Genomic DNA, 26516 nt, shown 5'->3' with positions numbered 1-26516 from the left:
TAAGCTCCCAGTGTTCCTTCTTGTTCTTTTTTCAAGGGAAGAGATTCTTTTTATTTTTCTTCTTGTTGTTCTTTTTTTTTTCTTCTTCTTCTTTTTCTTTTTTTCTTTTGTGGTCTTGGAGATCAAACCTAGAGCCTCCCACAAGCAGGGCAAGTCCTCTACCACTAAGCTACACTCCTAGCCCAGAGTTAGAATCTTTGGAACAGTATAATAGATACTGTATTGCTCCACCTGAACTTCCTTTGTAGAGCCACTGCACTCAAACCTAGTTACAGGATATGGCCAAACCCAAAGTTATGCCCCCACAAGGGTGGCCTGCTGCCAACACTGGCTGATACAGGCACACAAAGGTCCAGTCCCTTGCTTTAACTGGGGACAACCATGAAGGGCCAACTGAGATGCAGACATCCCTAAAGCAGCAGTTGGGGCCTTTGCTGCAATTTCATTTGCTGGTCAGTTTCTCTGCCCAATCCCATCTTTTTCCTTCCTTATAGGTGCAGCTCCTAAGAGCTCACTCCTAAAATCCTTCAGTGTCTAACTCCCATCTTAGAGTCTGCTTCTAGTGAACCCAACCAATCTAAGATAGGTAGCTGCTATCTAGACACAGAAAGTTATTTTAAATTGTGCTAAGGAAATCACAAGCTCCTTCAGAGGTCCTACAAAGGCAGCTAACAGTCTTTGAAAAATACTTGTAATGTGGCCATTCAATTTAAAAACAACGAATTTTTGGTAATCAGTTCAGATCACTTTCTGAACACCAACCCAATACAGTCTACAGGGACCTAAGTTAAATAATGCACAGAAGTTCACAAGTCAGGGAAGCAAGACATAGCATGCCAGGGTTGGGACTGCCAATCTTCACCATTAAAGACACAAGGCATGCTTTCTTTATCACCTCAAATCCCAGTAGACCGTCATTCTAAAACTACCTAGAGAACATAGTTCTACATAAAAGCATGAAACTAAATCCTGAATACCTTATGCATAACAGAGCACAATAACTAGTTTTGATAGACTATTGAGGTCTTTGTGGTATTTACTGTATTCCCAAGAAAATAGGTGGTAGACAGGACACCTGGAAGGAGGAGCTCCTGCACTGCCTTGCCTGGGAAGAAGCAACACCTTCCAGAAAACCTCAAGGACTACCTAGCATTCATACAGGCTCCAGTCCAGTCTAGGGCACAGGGGTAGAATGAGAGCTGTCACAGAACCTGAAGTCAGGGAAAAAGCAGTGTCTACTTATTACAAGAAGTTTGGGCTCAGAATGTTAAAAACTTAGATCTAACATATTCCATATGAAAACCCAGCTTAAATTCATGTTGTTGCCTAATGTTTTACTTTTACAGCATTTTACATCTGATCTCATTGAACCCTGAAAGCCCTTCCTATGAAGATTGCCCTGGCATTTTATTAACTTTATACTGGTTAAATGATTTGCCCAGGATCATACAGTTGATCAATGTTGAGAACAGACTGCCAGATTCTTGGTTCAAGTTTCTAATAAAACTCAGTCAATTTACAATTGTCTATGTATTTTTCCAGGTCTGTGTACAAAGCCCCCAAAACTTGGCTCTATCTTTTTACCTTTCTGACTCCCACCTTTATACTACAGACCAAAATTTCACAGGACCAAGGACTATCAATGGCACAGGGTCCTGGCCAGGGCCACATATCATCATCAAAGTTCTCACTTTCTCTCTCTCTTTCTCTCTCTTTCTCCCACCTCTAAACAATCCAGACCCTCTCTGGATACAGACCCCAACTTCTGAAGTACAGGTGACAAAAGGTTAAGAGGGTCAATTTATATAACCACCAGTGTTCACCATCTCTTGCTAATCTGGTTCATCCCAACTGCATAAACAACAGGGCAAGGGGAGAAGAAAAAGTTTAAACAGCTCACAGACTTCTTAGACATAGAAAGTCTTTGTCGCTAGTCATTAGGTTTTACCTACTTTTGTTTGGAGGATACCACTGATGTCAAATTGGCATTCCGTTTCTGCAATGTGAATATGTTTGGACTGAAGAGATCAGAAGGGGACTTTCATGTTTTCAAGAACAGAGGCAAGTGTCTCTGTCTCAGTAGGTATAGCACAGCTGTGGGAGGCTAATGAGAGCTAATCACTCTATTTACTCCACAAGCCACCCAGCCAGCAACAAAAAATGTCTGGTAAAACTTGCTGTGCTCTCATATACACCATTCAGGCTTTGTTTCAAAGGGCTGGTGCTAAAATGATTTGAAGTGATCAGCACAGAGCTGCCCAACTAGATTGTTTTCTCAAGATCACAAAGCATATTCTTCAGTTTTTTATACTCTGTCAAGTTAGTATTCATTTTATTCTTTCATTCTCTTGTCACCATTATCACCGCCACCCCTCTGCCTCCAAATGTCCACTTTGGTTATTAATTAAGAAATCAAGCAATAAGCTTGTAATTTTAGGAAAAGAATTTCCTTCTGACCATTAAAGTTGGATGTGACATTTTGCCATGTCCTGCACTCTGCAAAAGTCACGAGATTTGGTCTACAGTTGCCATTCACTTTGATCCTTGAACTCTAGATATAAGTGGGTTCTTAAAAATCATTTAAACTTATATAATCACTCCACTCATACTTAACTGTTTCCATGTTTTGGGTAAGGATTATATGGCCTGAATTATATAAAAATTCTAATATATGAATTTTTGTTAATTATATAAAAAAGGTTTTCACAGTCTTATCTCTCCATTTCTACCAGGATGGGATCAAGGGATGGAAAAATCATAGGGCAACAGATCTAAAGTTCCCAAACAAAGTAATGGTGTCAGTTATTAACCCAATAAAGCCTCATCCATGATAACATAATCTTTCCTATATTACAATATTAAGTTGATTTATTGTTGGAAAAAAAACAAAAAGTCACAGAACCATGACTTTAGGGACAAAAAAGAAAGAAGGCCCAAGACATATTTTAAAGATTCCCAAAGGGTGTCTATCTTTACTCTGTAGAAAAAAGACTATATCAGACCATAAAATAGAATTCTAAGAACATTTGTAACTACTTGGCTAAATTTATTAAAATGGAAAAGCCTGAAAAAACATTCAGAAGTTAAATTGCTAGACAACCTCATGTTGAAATTTCTAGGCAGAAATGATTTAATAATAGTAGAAGAGTACTTTTTGTGTGGTTAACAAGGTTCAACAAAAGCACCAATCAAATCTTACCTAACTTTAAAATGGCATAAAAGCCAGGCATGGCAGTACACACCTATAATCCCAGCAGCTCAGGAGGCTGAGACAGGAGGATTGTGATTTCAAAGCCAGCCTCAGCAACTTAGCAAGGCCCTAAGCAACTAAGTGAGACCCTGTCTCTAAATAAAATATAAATAAAAGGGTTGGGGATGTGGCTCAGTGTTTAAGTGCCCCTGGGTTCAATTCCTGGAACCAAAAAAATAAAAAATAAAAATTTATTTAGCATTTCTCTCTCCTGAATTATTTAAAAACTTTGTCTTTTCTACAATCCTTTTTTTTTTCCAGCTGCTCAATGACCTGAATATTTATAAAGCAGAGACAAATAACAAATCCATGCATGATGCCAAAAATCTCAACTATGTATAAAGGAATGACTGAATCAGGAGAGTTGTTTGTGTTTTTTACATGAACATGTACACATAATATGTTTTATTTTGGCTATAAGTATAGTTCTAAGCTAGGGATTCACCATGAAACTCTCTAAGCTGAAAGATTTCAGAGAAACAGGTGAATTATTCACAAAAGAAAAGAAAATCTAATAAATGGAAAAATAAGCAGGTCACATAAGTGTTTTGTCATTTAAATGTAAGTGCAACTAAAATTTCTGAAGTCCAAGAAAATTTAACCAGTTATTCTGAAATTTTTAAACAACTACAACAAAAAAGTTGCATTTTTGGCTTTGAGACTAAGACATGACCATTACTGATTTCTAACAGTGAATGAGACTGGTAATGTGCTAGGCATCTTGAATATATTACCTTAATTTACTCTTCTAATATCCCTCTATGGTAGACATTGTTATTCCCATTTTACAAACCAGAAAACCAGGGCTCAGGCTGGGTAAAGAACAAAGTCACACTACTAAAATAGGACTGTCTGGAATTCTATATCGATATACCTGAATCCAAAACCTAAAACAGTTGCTGCTACCTTTTACCTCAGTTCCATCAAAAATTATAAGCACAAATTACAGACAGAATTGTTGCCTAAGTAGAGAAGATCAGCCTTAAAGTTAGAAGCATTAGATTTTAATGATGCTTCCACTGAGTGGTGGTTTCCCACAAATTAATGGAGATGAAAATGGTAATTAACCTCATAATGTTGAGGTGAGAAGCATCCATAAAAGCCCCAGTGAAAGGACTTGGAGAGACAATCAAGAGTTTGATAAGAACTAGTTCTTGTCACCTCCCTCTTCAGATAGGTCAGGCTGGTTAGCATCGCTGAGTGCTCTCGTAGGACCTCAATGAGGCTGGAGAAAGCCTGGTGCCCCAGAGAATAACCTGAAGAGGAGGCCTGGATGGGACTCACCACAGTCTCTGTTCAGTCTGCCTTTCTGTCGACTAAACATGTAAAAACTAACCATGGAATGTTCAGTAAACCCACAATAAATTACATCTGGGGGAGTTAATTCTCCAGGGAACTACCCTCAACCAATGAGTAAAGGGAATCAACCAATGAGTGAAGGGAATCAGTGGATGAATATGTCAGTCTTTCCTCTCAGGCAAGGAAAATTCTGAAATTTACTCTACAGGGTTCCTTGCACATTCCTACTGGAACTGAGTTCAAACTGAGCAAAGTGGTAACCAACTCAGTTATTCAACAGCTTTTCCTTTGTGTATCTTTCACCTTCGTGCTTCCCAAGATCATCTAATGAGTAGATGAATAAACCAGAGGTCCCTTAAAAAAACAAAACAAAAACCCTGACTGTGGGGCCAACTCAGTTCATGCACTGTCACAGACAGACAAGCTACTGGACCCAGTTACTTGGTCACTTGGGAATCCATGGAAGCTTCAGTAAGCTCACTTCCACCCTGGGAAATGGGAAATGGACAGCAAAACCAAGCAAGCAAGGCTTGGCCTAGTAAGACCTCATCTTTTCTGACTGACTTTCCCTATTCATTCATGGTCATTCATTCACCACCTCTCTCCCTCCCCCTTTGTCTCACACACACACACACACACACACACACACACAGAACACACAAAGGTTTTTCCATGGCACATGCTGGGTACCCACAGGCCACTTATCCTCCTTAGAAAACTGTAGACACCCACTATGAGATACAATTTTAAACCCTGATTTCTCATAAGTGATTTCCTGTGCAGAAGAGTTAATTTCAGTATAGACAGAGGCAAACTGAAGATTCCAGGTGGAAAAGGAAATAAATAAATAAAAATGGATAAATAATCAAGAGTGTTGGGCTGGGGATATAGCTCAGTTGGTAGAGTGCTTGCCTCATAAGCACAAGGCCCTGGATTCAAATCCCCAGCACCGCCCAAAAAAAAAAAAAAAGAGTGTAGATTACAGGGCTAGGGCTGTAGCTCAATGGTAGAGTGCCTGCCTTGCACATGTGAGGCACTGGGTTCGATCCTCTGCACCACATAAAAATAAATAAATATATTGTGTCCATCTACAACTAAAAAAAAATACTTAAAAAAAGTGTAGATTACACAAAAATTTTAGACCTTTATATCACTAAAAACAAAATTAAAAGATAAACCAAATAAAAAAATTAGAAAAAAGGTGAAATTATTTACAACAGTGATGACAGAGGATTAATGTGAAATATGTGAACTAGATTTTATGATATTTAAGAAAAATACTAATTTACAAAAGATAAAATAAAAAAACATGAACAGTGTGTTAAATAAGAAATGCAGCCAACAGGCATATGAACATGTTTGGTCTCAGTAATGGCAAATAAATATAAAAAATGAAATATCTTTTCTCCTAGAAAATTACCAAATTTTAGTAAAATGAGATTATCAGTCTGCTAATGGGAACAAAAATTAGCAGAAACTTTTTGGCAAATGACAGTGATATTGAGTTAGAATATGCACATATATCCAAACTCTTTGGTTCACTTTCCACTTATTTAATGTGAAAATGTGAGCAAGCTGAAACACAAAAATGCCAGTGACACAGAAGCCCATCAAATCTGAAAACACTTTCTACAATGAGGTTAAATAAATCACCCACAAATGAAATATTTTACAGTCCTTAGAAATATTAGCCAGGCGTGTGGCACAGGACTATAATCCCAGCAACTCAGGAGGCTGAGGCAGGAAAACCGCAAGTTCCAGGACAGCCTAGCAAGACCCTGTCTCAAAATAAAAAATAAAAAGGGCTGGGGGTGTAGCTCAGTGGTAGAACACCCCTGGTTCAATACCCAGTACCAAAAAAGGATATATTTATTTACATGTATTTTAGTAAGCTTGAGGAAATGCAAATAAAACAATGTTAAGTTTAAAAAATGTGGGATGCAAAATTGTGCACTCAGAATATTTCAACTACAGAAAAAAATATGAATGGAAAGAAATGAATGAAAGAAACACACAAAAGGCAAATATACCTTTGTGTGGTAGAATAACTGATGACTTTAAAACTGGCTTCTTTACATTTTTTCTGTACTACTTAAATCTTCTATAAAGTGCATGTATATGTGCTCTTATAATTGAAAAAATAATAATTTCAAGTGTAAATGCACAATGAACAATAGATGGAAATCTAACAGTTCTCCATCCACTCCCACAGATACCAAATGTTCCTTGGTTGGCAGGTAGGGCAGTCATGGTGGGGGGAAGCTGCTCTAACTTAAATATGAGCACAGAAAAACATCAGCCTTCTTGATGTGAAAACAAAAACTCTTCATGTCTCATGTATCAAAACACATTTTGGAAATTCGTTAACCAAAATCTTTTCCATCAGAATATTTAAATCTGCACACCAGTATTATCTCCACAGAACAAACTAGTTAAGCAAGCAGGATGTTTACTAGGAACACCCTAAAAACTAATAATTGTTTTTACAGGTCTGGTAAATCCCTGCCAGTTCATGTTAGTACAAAGTGTAACATAAACAATCTCTAGAGTCTGTCACCACGTCTAAACAGGAGAGCATGAAGCCCTGAGCATCAGGCTTTTCCTTGGCAATAATCAGTGAAAGTAAGCCTTTTGGGGTTCACTCTCTCAAAGGCTGATTTCACAGTCTTTGAGATGGTTTTCTAGGAGTGGCAAATACTTCGCATTCGGTATCTTGTTTCATCTTCAGAACCCTACAAAGCAAGACTTCTCAGCACTATTCACATTTGGGTCCAGGTTTTTTTGTTTTGTTTTGTTTTTTGTTTTTTGGTTTTTTTTTTACTGTGTATGAGAAAGTCTGAAGATATTGTTTTTTTAATTAACTGTACACAAATGGGATACAACTATGGTTTCTCTGGTTGCACACAAAGTAGAGTCATATCATTTGCGTAATCATACATGTACATAGGGTAATGATGTTTGTTCATTCTCTTTTCTTCCCCCTACCCCCACCCCACCCCCCATTTCCCTCTACACAATCCATCCTTTTTCCATTCTTCCCTTATCTCCTCCCCCACCCACATTATGTATCATCATCCAATTATCAGAGAAATCATTCAGTCTTTGGTTTGGGGAATTGGCTTATTTCACTTAGCATGATATTCTCCAACTCCACCCATTTACCTGCAAATGCCATAATTTTATTCTTCTTTATGGCTGAACAATATTCCATTGTGTATATGTACCACAGTTTCTTTATCCATTCATCTACTGAAGGGTACATAGGTTGGTTCCACAATCTAGCTACTGTGAATTGAGCTGCTATAACCAGGTATTTATTCAAGGGAACTGTCCTGTGCATCACAGAACAGTTAGCCGAATCTCTGTTAGCCGAATCCCTGGATTCTACCCACCAAATGCCAATGGGACCTATACCACCAGGTTGCAACACAAAAAAAATGTCTCCTGACCTTGCCAAATGGCCCCTACAGGTCAAAATCTCCTCGGTTGGAAACCAGTGCTACAGAAGTAGATCCTATTACTGCTCCTGTTTGATAAATGAGGAAACTGAGACACAGCTATAGGTCTATTTAATTCCAGAGCCCAAGATCCCGTTCCCATACAGACAGGAGGCCTATCTTAGAGTATTAAATGACACACCTCTTTTCTATTTGAGTCACCTTTGCACCCCCATGGAGCAAAGGAAGAAGTATATGTTAGTTGAACAAACCATCACTCTCATCGCATATTTATTTATTTTAATTTGGGCAGTAGGCCCAGGCAATGAAGGAATATTCATGGCCTGCAAGTGGTTCATCATTGTCTATTTGAAAAAGTAAGACATATTCATAGATAAGCCATTTGGAGAGTCAGATTGGGAGAAAACTTTGTTTCCTCATCTGTACAATGGAGACAATACTAGGGCTGTTCTCATAATTAACTCGGATCATGCAATGAAGTTCCTATTGCAAAATACAATTTGAAAAAAGCAACTAAATACCAATAATGTGTGGCAATAAATAGGTTTAGGCCTTGGAGGAATCAAAGCATCTCAAATTTACTGAAATGGAAGGAAACTTAAAACAATCCTAAAGACGTGACCCACTTGGTAGGTGAACATTTAAAATTCAAATATTTGATTATCTGATTCCCACGGAATTCCTGGGCTGGGCTCTAAGACCCTCAACAAAGTTTTCCTGCTAAACTACTTTAAAGTGGTAAAGAAGTGGGTTTAAGCAAGAAAAGCAATAAAAAACAGAAAGGTTTAGTGAACTTCATGCACTTCAGGGGCTGGAGCCTGGGCCCTCTGCTCAGGGGAACTTAAAGGCAAGCTTGCAGAAAGAGATCAAGATCACATGAGGTCAAAAGGTGATGCAGTGGTGACAATAGCCAAGCAAAATCCAAGAAATATTTCTCATATAAAAATATAAAATTTCTCAGACTAAAATATCAACATTCAGATTGCTTCACAGCATTCTCTGAGAATAGGCAAATACTTGCTTTGAATTTAAATTCACATAGCTGAAAGTGAAGTTTTTGCAAGAACAAAGAGTCAATCGTCCCTAAACATAAACCCAACTTCTTCCTCCTCATGTTCAGTTCATCTTATTCTCTAAGGCACCAGATTGAGACCACAGTAACCAGATCTTCTCTTTTTAAATGTGAATTTCAGAAGCTGAATTTCCATAAGTGGAACCTCCTGAACTAAGTGTTGAATAAAATTTCTTCAGAACTGTGTAGTCCATACCAATCCTGTCTCCATGCAGTCTCCATCCCAGGATCACCAGTATGAGAATTCTGCTATAAGCCACATAGCTCACAGGAAGTCCAAGGATTTGGAGCAAGCAGGGCAGTTGGTATCAAGGTTATTTAGAAATTTGTTTAGTCATAAGGTGTAAATAAGAGAGAGAAGAGACTAACTTCAGGGGCCCAGTACAAGACAACTGCAGGGTCTGTACCAGGCAGGATGGGGATGAGAACCAAGGCAATGGTGGAGGGAATAGATTCAGAAAATATTTGAAAGGTAATAACAGTACTGATGGCCAGGAGAGGACCTCTAAGATACCACACACAAACTTGACCCACTGAAACCTTTGATGATGAATTTGAGACTTTGAGACCAGAGGAAAACTCAGGCTTAAAAGGAAGCATTTTGAGTTCTGACAAGTGGCGCCATCTTCATGGACCTATGACCTAGACAGTCACTTAGGACCCCAAGCTCAGCTTACTGCTCTGCTATCCCCATCTTGAGAATCTTAATTTTAACTCTGAACTTCTGTTTTGTAAATGAGATCTGACAGGACAATGGAGAATGCACGCAGGCAAGAGATTCAAGTTAACACATCGACCACTCCTCCTCATCACCCCATCCACACAAAGCATTTGCAATGCTCCATAAGCAAAAATTCCAGTGACACAATGCGATGCATGGAAGTTAGGCAAGACTCAAAGCAAGTTCAAGGTAAGGGTGTTACAAATACAACTGGTGGGTGGGTGGAAGCTGGCGGCTCTAAGGTGTCTTCCATTCAAACCAGAATTGCTTTGCACACGGAAGGCAACATTTTTTTTTCTCTTGGTACCAGGGATTGAACTCAGGGGCACTCGAACACTGAGCCACATCCCAAGCCCTATCTTGTATTTTATTTAGAGGACTGAGTTGCACATCACTTTTCCAAGTGCCATCACATCCGGCAACAAGAAGGCAACATTTTTCTAAGAAACACACATGTCCAAGGAATTCTATCATTCTCTTATTAATGTTACCTCCCTGAATTAGCCAACCACTTAGGCTTTCTTAAAATAATGACAGAAGAAAAGATAGGGCAACCCACAGTTCCTTCTTTTTCAGTCCTTCCTTACACACCTGTAAGCCGAACATACAGTACTGATAGATTGTGTGCATATCAAGCAGTGAAATAAAAATAGCTGAGTTAGTTTTATGCAGGGTTTCTACTGTTCTGGTAAGAACATGTACATATGGATGCATAAAATACAAAATACAAATTACAGGACTTCAGCAATTCTGCATACGAGCTCAATGGTCTTATAGTTGTCTAAACCCCAGCACTGTACAATAAAAAGATGAATAGTAAAATTCATGCTAATAATTTCAATTTTTATTTAAATTCTTAAATTTAATCCATGCTACAATTTTTAATTTTCTTTGACTTAGAATGACATTAAATAGCAAATACCATGGAGGAAGAGACTATAGAAGAAAGGAAAAATCTTTTATTTTAGTACCTTTATCAGCATTTTTTTCCTGCTGTTAGGAAGGAACAGCAGGAATAAATACTGGTATCTTTCAAAGCCACTTCCAAAAGAGCCACCAACAAATTGATGGGGTGATGTTGATTTGATACAGTAGTCCCCCACTTAGTCATGAGGAATGGCCTCTAAGACCCCTCCAGGGGATTCCTGAAACCTACAATAGTACTAACTGCCACACATAAGCTTTTGCCTACCTAATAAAGTTTCATTTACAAATAAGGCACACTTTTTCTGTTCATGTTTCCCACCCCAAAATTTAACTAAACATTTATCACAACATCAGAGTTATACTTTTGCAATATGAGGGGCAACATCAAAACTAACAAATTTCTTTCTTTTTTTTCTTTTACAATTACATGGATGGAAGATTGGTTTTTATTGTAGAGCTTAACAACCTCAGCATACGATATTTTCTCTTTCCTTATTAAGTCAAGAATTTTCACCTTTTCACTTAAAGGAGCGTTTTATAGCTTCTTCAGCATATGCTAACTGACAGCATCATATTCTTGTACTCTGGGGTCATTAAGTAAAATAAAGGTTACCTGAACATAAGCACTGCAACATTGCTACAGTCAATCTGATAACTAAGATGCTTACTGAGTCACTAATAGGCAGATAGCATATATAGGGTGGATACGCTGAATAAAAGGATGGTTCATGTCCTGAGAAGGCAAAGCAGGACTGCATGAGATTACATCATGCTGCTAAGAATAGCACACAATTTAAACTTTATGATTTGTTTATTTCTGGAATTTTCCATTTTTTATCTTTGGATCACAATTGACTGCAGATAACTAAAACAGCAAAAAGTGAAACCAAGAATAAGGGGGGGAACTACTGCACTGTACAAATAATTACTGGATTGCTTCAGGCCTTTCTCCATCATCCTGATGTCATTACCACAACAAAACTGCTTAAACACCACAACACAATGTCTTTCCAACTAGAGAGCTAACTAAAGTAGTAAGTTAAAAGAAGCCTAAAGACAACCTTGTCAGGAAAAGCATTTAACGCAGTGACCTCTCCTCTGGACAACTCCTTTCTATATTATTTCCCAGTGCCTTGGAGGTTCCATTGTAACCAAATCCCAACTGTGGCCCCAAACCTGGGTAGCTTCTCACTAGAGTGCTCAGAATTTCTCCAAGAAGCTGGTCTGTGAACCATTAAGTCTGATCTTCTAAATTTTTCTACTTCAAATACAGTCAAGTTTTCCTTTGTCTAATTTCATTCTTTTTTTTTTTTAACCACTACTTTCCACTTCAATAAATTAACTTCCTGCCTGGAGACACATCCTGGTAAATATGTCACTTTGTATTGTTTAGATGAGAGACTTCTGTCAAATTTTTCCTCTGTACCAATAATCCCTAGAGCCAGCCTCTCTCGAGCTGGAGTTGCTTGTCTATGAATTTCCTTTCACTGCTTCCTACTCTACTGTAACACTGCCTGCGATGGACTTTCTCAACTCTTAACCATTTTTTTTCCCATTTCCCCCCATCCTTTCTACCAACCTATCCAAAGAAGTGTCCTTAAGTATTTAAGACTAATTAATTACTCACCCTCCCCATGAATTTGAGTCTATCCCAGTCCTTCTCGCCCCACCTTGCACTCACTCCTTGCTCACTTTCCTTTCTGTAATATCACCCTTGCTCCTGGTACCTTCCACTGACCTAAGCTACTATATTCCATGTTTCTCTGATTAGTTCTTGAAAGGATAGATTAACAGGCCACCTGCAGTTTATCGCCTCCTGTGTATTGCTCAATTTTTGTCCTCTGAATTCTATCTCTTCCACGCTACTAAAACCACTCTTGGCAAATTCACAAAATTTACCTGGCAGGTAGACTAGGTGCAGATTCTCAGGCCCATCCTCATGAACAGTCTGCTGCACTGGATGCTGTGGACAGTTCCTTATGTTGACTGTGCTTCTTCCCTTTGTCATCACTGTCTACTCCTAGGTCAGTTCCTGTTCTATCTCCTTTAAATAACTTTTCTTTTGCCTGACCATTTCTAAACATCAAGTGTTCCCTGAATGCTGGGTGCTTGCTTCTCTTTTATTCTACATGATCTTCTCTGAGAAGTTCATCTACCCTCATTCTTTATGTGAAAGCTCCATGAAAGTGGTTCATTAGTCTAGGACTATGTCTATACTCCAAATCCAAATTTCTAAATTCTTAAAATCTTTTTGTGAACAATACCATCCAACAGTTCTTAATGACTTTTAATATACCAAGCATAGAAGCAAGTCAGATACAGGAATATGAAGTAGCTGATATTAAGGATACTGTCTCTGGAACCCTAACTGCCTGAGTTTAAATCCTGAGTCCAGCATGAACAATCTGTGTGACCTGAGAAAGCTGCTTAGCCTCTCTGAGCCTGAAAGACCTGATGTATAATAAAGGTATAATAGCAGTACATTTTCTTAGGGCTGATGTAGGAATTATGCTAAGTTAAGTATCTTAGAACAGTACTTGCTACATTATAAGAGCTACGTAAGCATTACCTGTCCTTACATTGTTATTCCCCTAAAAACCTAATGAAACAGATACTATTATTTTATCAATTTACTTAATGAGAAAACTAAGGTGGATTATTGTGAATCATGATGGAGTCTCAAACTCCAAATGTTCAGATCTTAACTCATCATATTTCCCATTAAAATTCACTTTTGCTTGTGTACCCTTGATTAAAAGTGTTTTGTCCTTCCCACTCCCTTAGCACATACACCCCTGGGAAAATATTCAACATACTATTTCCAGAGTCATCTTTATAAAATAATCACCTCCCTCCTCATCTTAAAAAAAAAAAAAAAAAAAAAAATCCATTGTAGAGCTTCATCTTATCACTACCCTTAAAAACCTCTGAAATCTAGCCCCAAGATATCTTACCTCTCTTAATACCAATCTCTCTAGCTATTTTACTCAAAGTCTAATCACTGAATTCTACATTTTATTCCAAACCCAGGTATTCTCACTTCCTCTTCAAAATGTCCTACCCACCCATTCAAACCCTACCTCCTTCAGTGGGACCTCTTTGCTCGAGTGATTATTCTAGCTTAAGGTATGATCTTCCCTCACCTAGTTCCAAAGGGCCCCAACAGATTGTTGATTTTAAATTTAACACATTTTCTATTGCAAGAGTAATGCACAGGAAAACAAGTTCTAGTGCAGCAACTGTAAAAGAGACATATTGTGCTGTAAAACAAATAATGAATCCCCCCTTCATCCTCATTGACATTCTAATCCCCTCCCCATACACTGACAAATGCAAACCACATGTATGTGGGGTTTTTCCCCTTAAAATATACAGACACCTGTACAACTCAGTATATTCTTTTCAATCTTTTTTAACAGCTAAGTAGCATTCTAAATTTGTTTTTTATTATGGTTGTATATAAATCACACTATCCCTTTTCTGCCCTCATTTCCTGTACATATATAGAGGGATGGGTAAAGAACACGTTTTGTTCATCTTCACCTCTCCAAGAGGACCTTATACCAAGGCTGGAATTGCTCACCAAATGTTCAACAAATAATAACTATATCTATAATCAGCCCAATGGAGGTAGGTACCCAGGAAAACAGCTGTTAGTGCTTCACACACATTATCATATTTAATCCTCATAACCACCCAGTATTTCCATTTCACAGAAGACTTAACCACAATCACAATTATTAAGGACAGGGGATTCTAACCTACTGTCTGACTCCAGAGTCCACATCCTTATTCTTTTGTTATAGCTAATAAAAGTTTCATAAAAACATTTTTACTTTCTCAACCAATATTCAGAGAACAGAAAATTCCAAGAATCCTGGTCTGGGCATGTGGGACTGAGATGGAAGCTAAAAGGAATCATGAGCATATGGAGACAAATGATTGCAGCTGTAATGCTAGCCTACCATTCACCCATTCCACCTAGGTTTACTGAGGACCTACTAGGAGAAGGGGTATTGAGTTACTTCCCTACCCTCTTCAGGTTCCCCACTACACTCTCCTTCCATAATAATTGCCATTCTTTGCTAAAAATCTATGTGCCAAATGTACATTATTATTTCTATTAATAATTTCTAATTATTTCTAATCCTTGCAAAAACTGACACAAACATAGTATTACCATGAGATGAGACCCAGGGCAGTTAAATTATTTGCAAATATCAGACTGTAATAAACACCAAAGTCGGGATTTCAAGTTGAAATCTATATAGCTCCAAAGTCCTATCCTTTTTTTTCCCCTCCTACAGAATAATGCCTTTTAATTCCCAAAGAACAGATGAACTTTTTTGATTTAGATTCAGTTAAAACACATTTGGTTACAAGTACATATACAATTTCTGTGATTTAAACAAAAAGAGATTTTGTTTTTCTTATCAAAGTCAAGAGATGGAAAGATCAGGTTTAATATAGCAGTTCCAGAATGCCATCAACTTCTCAGCCTCCTTCTTATCTTCTACCCAGTCATTCTTAACCCTCAAGCCTCTTGTCTTTGGTCACAAGATGGTTTGTCCCTCTTCTCCAGGGAGAAAAAAGAAATACAAACAAAGGGCCTAACAGCTGAGCTCATAGAGGCTGTTCCCTTATCAGAGCTTTGGGGATGAGGAAGAACCGTGCTAATTATCTCTCACTGGCGAGGACTACATTGCAAAGACACTCCTAGATGCAGGGGATTCTTGGAAATCGGGCACTTTTAAGTGGTCATGGTAGTGAATTAAACAAAATGGGGTTAGTTGTAGGGAAGACATGGGAAGGATGCACATCTGGGTGTGTCCATTCCACACAGTGATGCAGAGGGCAAGTCAACCCAGACAATCAAAGTATCCTAGGCAAAGAATAAACAGAAACTAAATTCTGTGTTTAGAAGCTTTCTCAGTTATGCAAAGTCATACACTGCTGGAAGTGGAGGATGGAAGGATGTGAAAGTTTGACAAAAACATCCAAGCAGCTGATCCAAAGGAAAAACACTGAGACCCAGGTGACCCAGGTGACTATGGTCCTGATGGATTCATAGTTCCACCAGAGTGTTTTCCCCTGACTGTTCAATGTCTCTCTTCCTTCCTCTCACCTTCCAGAGTTAATTTAGAGGAGAACCCACAGGCCCATTTGACTCTTCTTTCATTCATAAGAAGTAGATGAACATGTTCAAATTCAAATGAAATAAAATTCTCTACTGTGTATTTTTCTAAGAATCAGCATCTTTAGAAAAAGATAATAGTTACAGGGACTTTCTGTACAACTGCAGCTACACTGTCAAATTATTACATAAAGAAAGTGGACCACAGAGTTTAAACCTGGTTTTCACTTCTTTCCAAGTAAAGGAGATTCAATAAACTTTCCTCATAAATAACTCATACAATTCTGTAGCAGTGAGATGGCATTTGTGCAAAGTAATACAGATAAAGATGACAAGAGGCCAGAAAAAGAACTACAGTGAGCTACATCCTAGGCACAGAAACACAAGCTGATGTAAGCACATTAAGTGATACTGTACAGTCTAACATCCACCCTATGAGAGTTAACACACTTCCCAGTGTACCTACCTACTTCTCAAGAACTGCCTTCCTTGACTAAAGAATTTAGTTGCTTATTGCTGAATAAGACTTGCCACTGTTTTCAGAAATAAGTAACCAAATTCTCAGTCTCTCTTTCACCAAGTGAACTTAAGTTTGCTTTTTTAATAAACACACTCTAGGAATAAGCATACCTGCTTTCTTTAACTTGTGTGTTTTTATGTCTAGTGTTTGATTTCCCTAAATTAAAGGAGAGGTGAAAATGCCTAAACCTACTCTCGAGTTCAGAGGGTGCCCAAGGAATCTACAGTTAGCCCCAAACATTATAGTACTTGATCTTCCTCCTACATGACCCATAGTTAAGCTATGAGCATTTGCCAGAATGACTGATACTCAATGTAATTTGAATCTGTACAATTCCTTAAGTCATGGACATTTTTAGGTGTACCACTGTACAGAAACCACTAAATAGTCTTTCTATTCTCAACTCCTTACACTTGCCAACAAAAACAAGGATGTGCATGTGGGCCAGTCAAAACGTGAGTCACACCAAGTTCCAGGGAGACACACAACCTAAGTGCAGTGGAAAACTGTGACAACACACCCACCTGGACCACTCAGAGTCCAAGCCCACATTTCAGAAATAGAAACAGCACAGAGTGCTATATATTTAACTCAGACCCTCCCTTCTCCCCCACAGTTGCCTACCAAGTGTGCAAACTTGAAACTCCTGGAAAAACCCATTTCTTAAATTCCAGTTGTATGGTGTTTCAAATCCTTTAAAGTGGGTAAAAAAAAAAAAAAAAAATACTGAAGTAACAGAAACCCTCACCACTTGGCTTTTTGAAACATTAACATCTAATGCCAAACTAACATCAATAATTATTGTATTTAAAATAAAGAATTTTAAAAGTCTTTGTATTTTGTAGAGTATTAACTCAGTTTGCTTGTTTTTTGGTTTTTGTTTTTTTAAGCTATGAGCTCCATTTAATAAAGCATCAATCTCTGTGATATATGTGACAAAAGCTACAGGGTTTTACTGAGAATGGGGTTCTGACACACACTGCAGTAAAACTGAGAGATAAATGACATAAAATACTACGAATGAGAGAACTGCATCAGCCTGTAGCAATTTTTAGACAGTTTCAGTTTTTGGACAGTTGGATGAATGATTTAATTGTGGGATTATCAGCTGTTAATTGAACAGACCTGCTGGTCAAAGGACAGACCCTTAGTTCTCTTTATTTCCAAACAATGCCCAGCATCAAAATGTGACACTAGCCTTAACAGCTTTGAATCTCCTGTTTACTCCCATCTCTATCTGACCATGGTTAAAAATATAATAACAATAATTATGGCTCCCTAAGAAATTTCATAATTAGCTGCACAACCGTGACTTTTATACATTTCAGAACTAATATGACGTTCTAAGGTAATCTCTGGGTTATACAATACTTCTTGCCCATGTTTTCATTTGAGGTGACATATGAATGGATATGCACTAATTAACTCATTCATTTGTTGTTTTGAAACGGTAATCCAAACCAAGTCAGAGACATGTACTAATATCTCTGAAAAGAGAATACTGAATGAGGTCTTCTTTTAGTCAGCAATTCAAAGATTGTGTTCTGAGATAAAGGTACCTTTAAAAATGGAAAATGAAAAACTCAAAAAGTTAATTTTAATGTAACAAACTGTCAACAAAATTAACTACAAACACAAACATTTCATGTCATGGATAAGAAAGATTTTTTTAAAAGTCAGCTAATAAATAATAGGAGGAAATTATTCTGATTTATCTCATGCTGGTACAATGAGCGACAAAAAGACTACACAAATAGTTAACTAAATTCCTTCATTGAAATTGCTCCCAAGAATTGTCTGACACCCTTGTGATTAGGCACTATTGATCTGGAACTACAGTGTGGTCTGAGTTTCAAGTCAACATTTGTTCAATAAGGCCAGTTGACCCTAATTTTTAAAGTAGCCATTGGAACAATGTTTGCTGTTTGTCAAAGGAACTTAACCAAAACCTGATCCCACTTTTATCAATAATGCAAACATTCCTTAAAATATTGTCCTTTAAAATATCATGTTATACTGTACCATATCTGTCCCCAAAAACATGATGGAGAAAGAGAAATAATGTAAAATGACTGTTATTACAGACACTGTGAATCAAATTTAGAGCCATGAAATATCCAAGCCCCTAAACTGAGACTTAATTTCTTGGAAAGAAAGTGTAAGTCTGAATTTGGCACATGAAGATAATATCCTAAAGATACTTTTTGCTTGCCTGTCTAGTTTTTGCAGCTCCATCTTTTGGTATTATATGCTGCAGTTTGAATACTCTAATCAACCAAGGCTAGGGACAGCTCACATTAGTCCACTAGAATTCCACATCTTTCCTACTGAAAAAACAAACTGGAAAATACAGTATGTTTTCCATACTTACTATAGAACATAAACAGAAAAATCTTGCTCACTATTATTGCTGAGCCATTAGCAATTTCTGTGTCTCTATCCAAAAGGCAAACCAAAATTAAAATGTTCTGGTCTTTCCAGTAAAGTACACATTCCCTTTTCAAAAAGCCTGTTCTGATCCACCCTGTGCTATTTAATTTTTGTAGGAACTAAGAACAATACACACCCAGGTGTTTTATAAACAGTAACAAACAAAAACACAACGTCTTTCTAGCTCTGAAAACTGTCATCTGCTACAAAAGACAGAGAACTATCCATAAAGCCCTCCATCACTGCACTTCTTGGGTTTACCAGACGAAATGTAGCGTCTTATTTTCCCCCATCTGTTGGAAGAGCCCTTTTGGTCAGAGGCCTGGGATACAGTTCCTGACTCACAGTGAAGTCCACTCCATTTCCTCCAGACCTGGCAACAGGAGGGTCTTCACTACTGAGGGCTGCGGTGAAAGAAAGAAAAGGGAAACTACTCACAAGTCTCAGTCAAAGAAAGAGCCCTGAAGTACTGATAAGCAGAGTTCTCAATCAGTGTGCAGAGTTCTCTTTTCTTCAAATAGTCAATCACATTCAGTTAGAGAGCGGCACACACAAAATCTCCACGCAGAAAAAAACAGGTTTGAAACAGGAAATAAACATCAGAATAACAGTCTTACACTTCTCTAAATGACTTGTTTCCTCCTGACAGCAAATGCTTTCTCTAAATACCAAACTTAGTCTTTAAATCAAGCTCTCTCGGCATTGCAGTCTCGGGTTCTTACTGAAAGCAAGGATTTGCTTAGGTCCCACATGTGGAAAAACTCACGCCCGTACAATGAAGAGCTTGTATGCCACGCCTTCCACCACATTTCCCTGTTAAAACTCGCTTATCTAAAAATGATTCCTGAAAACACAACTACCAGCCCTCATCCTTCCGTCAGGCAGCCGCAGGAAACAGATCTGAAGATTCTGGGCGGCCTTCCTGACCCCCCGCCCCCGGAGCCCAAAGTTGGGTAGACATGCAAGCGAACAGGGGTCAATTTTAGAGTGCGCCCAGGTGGCCAGTTTTCCCACAAGCTCACGATAAACGCAGCCCAAGTGCATTTCTCACATCCTGACTGGACTACAAAAAGTACTGTACGATGATCTATAAGCATAACGTTGATATTGCTCACTTAACGTGTAACAAGAGGCCACACGGAGACTGGAGAATAACAAAACTTTTTTCCTCTCAGAAAGCTTAATTTTTGAGTCGATAGTTCCCAAAATCTCTGTGGCATTGTTGAGTAACCCTTCTCCCCCCCGCCCCACCCCACACACACGCCGCTCGGACCAGGCTCCTCTGGAATTATTGCGCGACCAGGGTGCGGGGCCCACGGACACACACGAGACCCCCGACGTCCAGCCGTGGAGGCGTTTTTCTCACACGGAAGCGAGCGCGGCGCCGTAGGAGTTCAGCCCTACCCCCACCTTCGCCCCCCAAAAGTGCCGGTCCGGTCCCCACTGGGAAACAGGAACGAGCTGGAAAAGGAAATCGACCCCGCGAAGGGGAGGAGCGGCGGCTGCAGCCGCGCAGCGGTGCCACTCGGCTCGGTGGCCGAGCGCGGCCAACCGCCCTTACCTGGGGGTGAGAGCCGCCGGCACTACTTCCAAAAGTTCCGTTCACCTTCGCTCCCAGTTCAAAGCCCCGCCACCCGGCCCAGCCGCAGGCAAGCCGCGCACGACTCGGTCCCCGGCCCGTCCCCACCCAGTCTGCCCTACACCATGTCAGGAATCTGGGCAGGCACCGAGCTGGGAGCTGACATCACTCCCAGCCCCAGGTACCTCCTCCTCCCACCGCCGCCCTCTCTCCTCCCCGCCTGCAGGAATGAGCCAAAGAGCGTCGGCAGCGGGGCGGGGCGGCAGCGCCTGCGCCCCCACTGATTGGGCCCGCCGAGCGTCACTCAGAGGAGTTCACTAATTTTATACATTCCTCGCTGAGCGAGACTGGACTGGAAGTGGGTGTTGATGGAAAAAAAAAAAAAAATGCTGCCTTTCCTGCTATTTCTGAGGAACGGAGATAATGGGATGGGGAAGAACCTGGCGAACCGAGTTTTAAACTTTTCTTTTCTTGGCGTATTTATAATATTCCAGATCAGAAACGAAACCAACCCACCCAAGCCCCCTTTTAAGGCAAAACAATTGCCTCTGTGTCACGGGCAAGTACGAGCCGGGCGGCGCGTGGTGCAGAAAATGGCTAGCTTTAAGTCATGCAAATAAAGGAAACGCCAGCTCACCCTTCTGCCCTTTCTTCGTGAGACTGCTGGGTGTTTTCTCAAAGGGGAATTTAAAACTTAAAAGCTCTTCCAGAGATTGGGAACAGAATCCCTAGAAACGGCGACCCAGCTCTGAATTGTTAACTGGTGGGTTATCGACCATGTGGCTGATTTTCCTTTTGGCGATGAAAAATCACACCATACAAGCTTCCAAAGCAAATAAGATGGAATCTCCAGAAGAAAATATATGTATTATTTACCCTTTTAAGAACCTTAAGGCTGCTGTTCGAATGCACAACTGAAAAGGGAGAAAGGGGAGAAACCTCACAATTGAGTTCAACAAACCACATGAGAATAATTACTGTTGAATGGAACCAATTGCAGTGGCTGAGCTATCATTAAGAATTAACTAACATTTACCCTTGGCAGATATCTCGCTGTATAATTCCCTTGGCTGAGAAAACAAAGATTCTCAGGCCACGTTCTTTCAGTTTACCCCATAACTAACCAAGGGCAGAAGGGACTGTTGAACAGTGACTTTATTTATATGGGATATAGGTAGCATATTATCCATTATCTTCTAGAAGTGCAATTAATTATTGACTGTTGTTTTTTATTGTTTTTTCGATTGATGACTGGTCACATGTTTCACCATTCTGTCAAAATTTGCAGAGGTGCAGAGACCAGCATTGTGTCACATTTAATCCTCACAATCAGCCTGTGTTTGTACACACGTGTTTGTACTCCACATTCTTTCAAACACTGTAATGCTATTAAACACACACACACACACACACACACACACACACAGGCTTGAGCTACCACTCTTACACCTACTTTATATTATTACATTGTGTTATTTGTCTTACACTATTTCACATTCCTCACTTGTATTCCTGATTCCATGATTCCTTCCCCTCACCACCCCCAGCCCCACCCTCACCCCCAGCTCTAATTCTTTCTCTGCACTACTACCAGATGTAAGGAATGGAAGGGGGATGTCCCTCACATCTTCCCCTCCATATCAGGTCTCCTTTTCCCTGCAATTCTCAGGTAGATCTTCAAACCCCCCTAATCGCTCCTAGTTCACCTAATCTACTACATCACTCCTGGGAATCCCCCTACTGCAGTCAAACCTGTCTACTCACAGACCTTGCTTGTTTCTCATCTTTTACCATAACTGGACTCCCCACTCTTCTCTCAAAGCTTAATTAAATTAAAGTCTTTGTCCTCTGCCAAATTTGGCTGTGTGCTACAATGAACAGAAATCGGGGGGTGAGGTCCTTTGCACAGCTTTGCCACTGAGTCAGTAACTTTGGGCAAGTCACTGAAACTAAAATTCAGTTACCTCCTCTCTAAAATGAAGCTGACAATACCCATGTCAGAGGTTTATATAAGGATAATTAGGATTGTACAGATGTGTAAATATGTGGTTTTACATGTCCAGTTAAATATATTTCCTGCCTTCCTGTTGAATACATTTCTTGCTTTCTGAAGAGTAAACCTCATGGTTAATTCCTCTTTGTGTTCCTTATAATTGACTATAATCAATTTAAGGAAAAGGCTTGATAAATATATAGGACCCCAGGAAATAGATAATCATATCACTTCTTTCCACTTTCCATTCCTTACACTTAAATGTTCCAAATAATCTCTTGGACAAAAACTTTAACTATTTCTTCCTGTCCCCCACATCCTCTGTCTCTGCTAGGATGGGAGCCCTTCCCTTCCCCTACTCACCCACCCACCATTTATTTAACAACCTTTAACTCTCTCAGACACCTTCTGAACCCACAATTCAACCTCTCTCTGCCACTCATCTTTCTTCATCTCTGAGGCAGGGACATACTTGTCTGTCAGTGCCTATTACCTGCCTTGCTCCCCAGATGTCCTCAAACAGTGTCTGGGTGGCTACCAGCCATTCCTCCAGCCCTAGAAATAGGTTGGCTGCCTCTAAGCTCAAGTTCTTCCAAACTACTGCTGAACACAGGAGATGGGGGAGGGAATGTCCACCCCCGTAGGGATGGCAGGATAGAATAACAGGAAGTTGCCTCCCATCCCCTTTGCAGCTGGAATGATAACAGCTGCCACTGGAATCCAGAAAACAAAAGACTCTAGAGGAGAGCTGAAAACAGGCCAGGTCTGCAGCACTGGTGTTCAAACCAGGCGTTACCCAGAGTGGGAGGGGAAGATTTCAGCCTCCTCTCCTACCTCGCCCCACTCCATTTTACCCAGTGACAGCTCTTAGCCGTTCTTCATTTAGGCTTCACTATAAGATTTCATTTTTTTAAAAAAGAGTCTAACAAACACATTGAAACCACTGGCCTCTGGATGTCTTGGGGAAACTCCTGTCCAGAGGATCAGGACACTGCAACAGAAGCAAAACAGGATGGCAGATGACCTGGAACCAGGACTTACCCACTATCCTGGATTCTAGCTCACTTAATAAAAATGTCTCCTTTATAATGCCTGTGGTTTGCCAGGTGTATGGTGCACACCTGTAACCCTAGCAGCTCGGGAGGCTGAGGCAGAGGACTGCAAGTTCAATGGCAAGGCACTAAGCAATTCATTGAGACCTTGTCTCTAAATAAAATACAAAATAGGGCTGGGGATGTGGCTCAGTTGTTGAGTGCCACTGAGTTCAATCCCCAGCACCAAAAAAAAAAAAAAAAAGCCTATGGTTTCAACACTAATTAGCTTTATAGACCTAGATAACTATTTTCTGCCTAGCTATTCTTTGGTACGTATGAACATTGCCAGGTATTATCACCACTATTGGGGGTAGGGCACAACCAAAGCAGCAAAAATTCTTCAGAGAAGGACTCTAAAAGTCTTCTGATGCAACCACCTATTGGATGCAAAAACTCCTACAGCATTCTTGACAGGTGACCTGCAGCCCCTGCTTGAATTTCCCTGGCAACAGGAGCGCACAAGCTAGGAAAGCAGCTCATCATTGAAGATCTTTCTCCAGTCCAACCAGATCCTGTTTTTGACTTTTCTCCCATCCTGTAAAGTGAATGCTACATACAGACTAAAAAGTGCAGCAAGATTGCATAAATGGTTTGTTCTAGAACACCCAGAACTGGGACTGAAACCAAGGTCTGCTGAACTCCCAAGCTATTTTTCCTTTCCATATCTAAAGCGTTGCTTATCCATGATTTACCCTTTTTTAATTCTGCCCTCTGGAGTAACAAAGACCATGCTGAGTCTTCTTTTTATTCCTGTTCCAAAAGCAGCCCTTCCCTACTTGGTTTGTTTAGATGAAGACCCCAAAAGAAGGCTGACCTAGTCATCATGCTTCTGTCATTTGCCTGCCTGGTCTTCCCAGGCTTCCAGGTGTAGCTCTCTAAAGCACAGCCTGGTCACTCTTGCTTGCTTTTGAAACATTTGAATGACTTTTCCTTCAGCAAGGCACAAAAACTAGACTTTCCTGACTAGCATCCAAAAAAGCCTTTACATCCTGGTTCCCCACTTAGCTCACTGCACTAAACTTCAACTCTTCTTTTTCCACCCACACTACACAAACTGCACAAACTGAATTCCTTTGTACCTGTATTCTAAGGTAGCCTCAGTTATGAATGACTTTTGCAGGTTTCTACTTGAATCCACCTCCCATAGTTGTTGCTAGGATCTGACCAGATGTCATAGACAAGAGCACGTTGCCTGATACATAATAGATCATGATAAACATATATGTATTTTTTGTGACATAAAACTGTACTATTGTTGTTGTAGAGGCTTCTATCCTTCACTGACTGACTATAAGTTCATTATAGTCCTTGAGGGTGGAACACTAATTTCTTTCACCTTTACATCCTTTACTTCTAGATTTCTTTTTTGTCCTATTTGTCAATTAAAAACTCAGTGAATGAATAAGCGAATGCTGTCATTTGCTTTAAACTCCTAAGCTGCTATGGTTAGGTCTTTAGAAGTTCAATAACTTGATTGGACTGATAATGAAGGATTTTGGATCCTCCTATTATACTTATCCCAGGCACATTGCCAACATGGAGTGGGCTAAACACATGATATAAATCATGAACCAAATCTACATGAAGAACCTTGGTTTTAGAATTCCTTCTAAAGGAAGTTTCTGCTTGTTCTGATTACAAGCATGGCATTGGTGACAACCCAGATACTATTTTAATATCTTTTAGCTGAATACTAAGTCATTGTTCAGCTATTACTACTAATATCGTTTATCCAGCCCTCCTCCTGCCTATTGAGACAGGTTAGAAATAGGCACATTATCTTGCTCCAAGGGGAGAGACTTATTTTAATCACTTTTTCCTTGCAACCCAAGGTTATTCTCTAGTCACCCACGAGATAAATTCAAAAACCTAGTTTTATTCAACTTATCCATCGTATTAGTCCATTTATAAGTTTAAAAAAATTTTTAATTAAAACTAAGTGATCTCTTCATGATCTTTGATTAATGTACAATTAATAGCTAAGTTAAACAAATTAAATTTTCTTAAACAATTAACTCCATTACAAACTTAATTAATTATTTTTTAAGTATGTTAGATAGACAGGTGCAGTGGCAAGCTCTTGTAGTCCCAGCTACTGGGAAGACTGAGGCGGGGGATCACTTGAGTTCAAGAGTTTGAGGACAACCTTGGCAACAGAGCAAGTACCTTGCCTAACAAAAAGTTAGGTTCCTATATTCTGACAGAGGCACCCAAAGAGTATGACAGCCTTTTCAATATATAGGAGAAATTCCTGTTTTCCATTCCATGCACAGCATTCATCCCAAGCAGACCCAGACTTTCCCTAAGCTGTCAGGCCTTTCCAAGGTTGCCATCCTTCCTCCCAGCATGCACTATGCATAACCTCTTTAAAGTTCTCAGAAACATGCTCAATCAACAACAGAGCATTTTTCATAACCAGTAACTCCCCCTTTAATTTTCACAGGCCACAATATTAAGTAAGGCTTATGTTTCAAATAATATTTCATGGTTCACTACTAATCAAAATTTATCCAATTTGACATTATGGTGCATACCATTTCCTGGACCAATGCCATATGTGATTCCCAAGCTTCAGACTGATCCTTTCATTTCTATCCCACTCACCTTTTCACCTAGACAATCATTAATTTACTGTTTATTTAGTCTCTCTAATCCTTAACTAGAATTCTTCTACTTAACTAGAATTTACATTTTAAAGTGGAATGTTAATTTCAATCCACAAACTTCTAAGAGGACTATGAGAAATGAATTTTAGCTAAAAACAGATGTAAGATGAGAATCGAACAACTGTTTTAGATAAATGTTTTCACCGAAGGAATTTCCCTGGCAAGTTGAAACAAGTTGCTGATAAATAAATCTTCAGACTGAAGCAACTATCTCCAAGTCCTGTAAAAGTTGGATTTTCTGCTGCCTTCCCTTGCGCTTCCAGATTCTATCTTCAGAAAAACTTTTACATAGAAGGGGATGCTGACTCTATGGCATTTCAATTGCCAGGTAATTAGTACTATGGTTTGTTAAACTAACCCGAGTTTTAAGGAA

At 39.4% G+C, this 26516-nt stretch overlaps 2 protein-coding genes across 2 annotated transcripts in view; one reads left to right on the top strand and one right to left on the bottom strand.

The window, feature by feature from the left end:
• Positions 1-20540, bottom strand: part of Ppfibp1 (PPFIA binding protein 1) — a 224170-nt gene extending 203630 nt beyond the window's left edge. Inside the window, 1 exon segment of the mRNA XM_047548085.1 lies at positions 20373-20540. The gene's annotated coding sequence lies outside the window, so the exon portion shown is untranslated.
• The window catches only part of C4H12orf71 (chromosome 4 C12orf71 homolog), a 70593-nt gene extending 49919 nt beyond the window's left edge, over positions 1-20674 (top strand). Inside the window, exon 3 of the mRNA XM_047549735.1 lies at positions 20115-20674. Within this exon, the coding sequence (XP_047405691.1) occupies positions 20115-20674 (560 nt within the window). The remainder of the gene's footprint in view (positions 1-20114) is intronic.
• Positions 20675-26516: the final 5842 nt, after the last annotated feature.

Source organism: Sciurus carolinensis, chromosome 4 (genome assembly GCF_902686445.1).
Source record: "Sciurus carolinensis chromosome 4, mSciCar1.2, whole genome shotgun sequence".
NCBI classification, from domain to species: domain Eukaryota; kingdom Metazoa; phylum Chordata; class Mammalia; order Rodentia; family Sciuridae; genus Sciurus; species Sciurus carolinensis.
The sequence above is the reverse complement of the archived record's forward strand: the minus strand, read 5'-3'. Positions and strand labels throughout refer to the sequence as shown.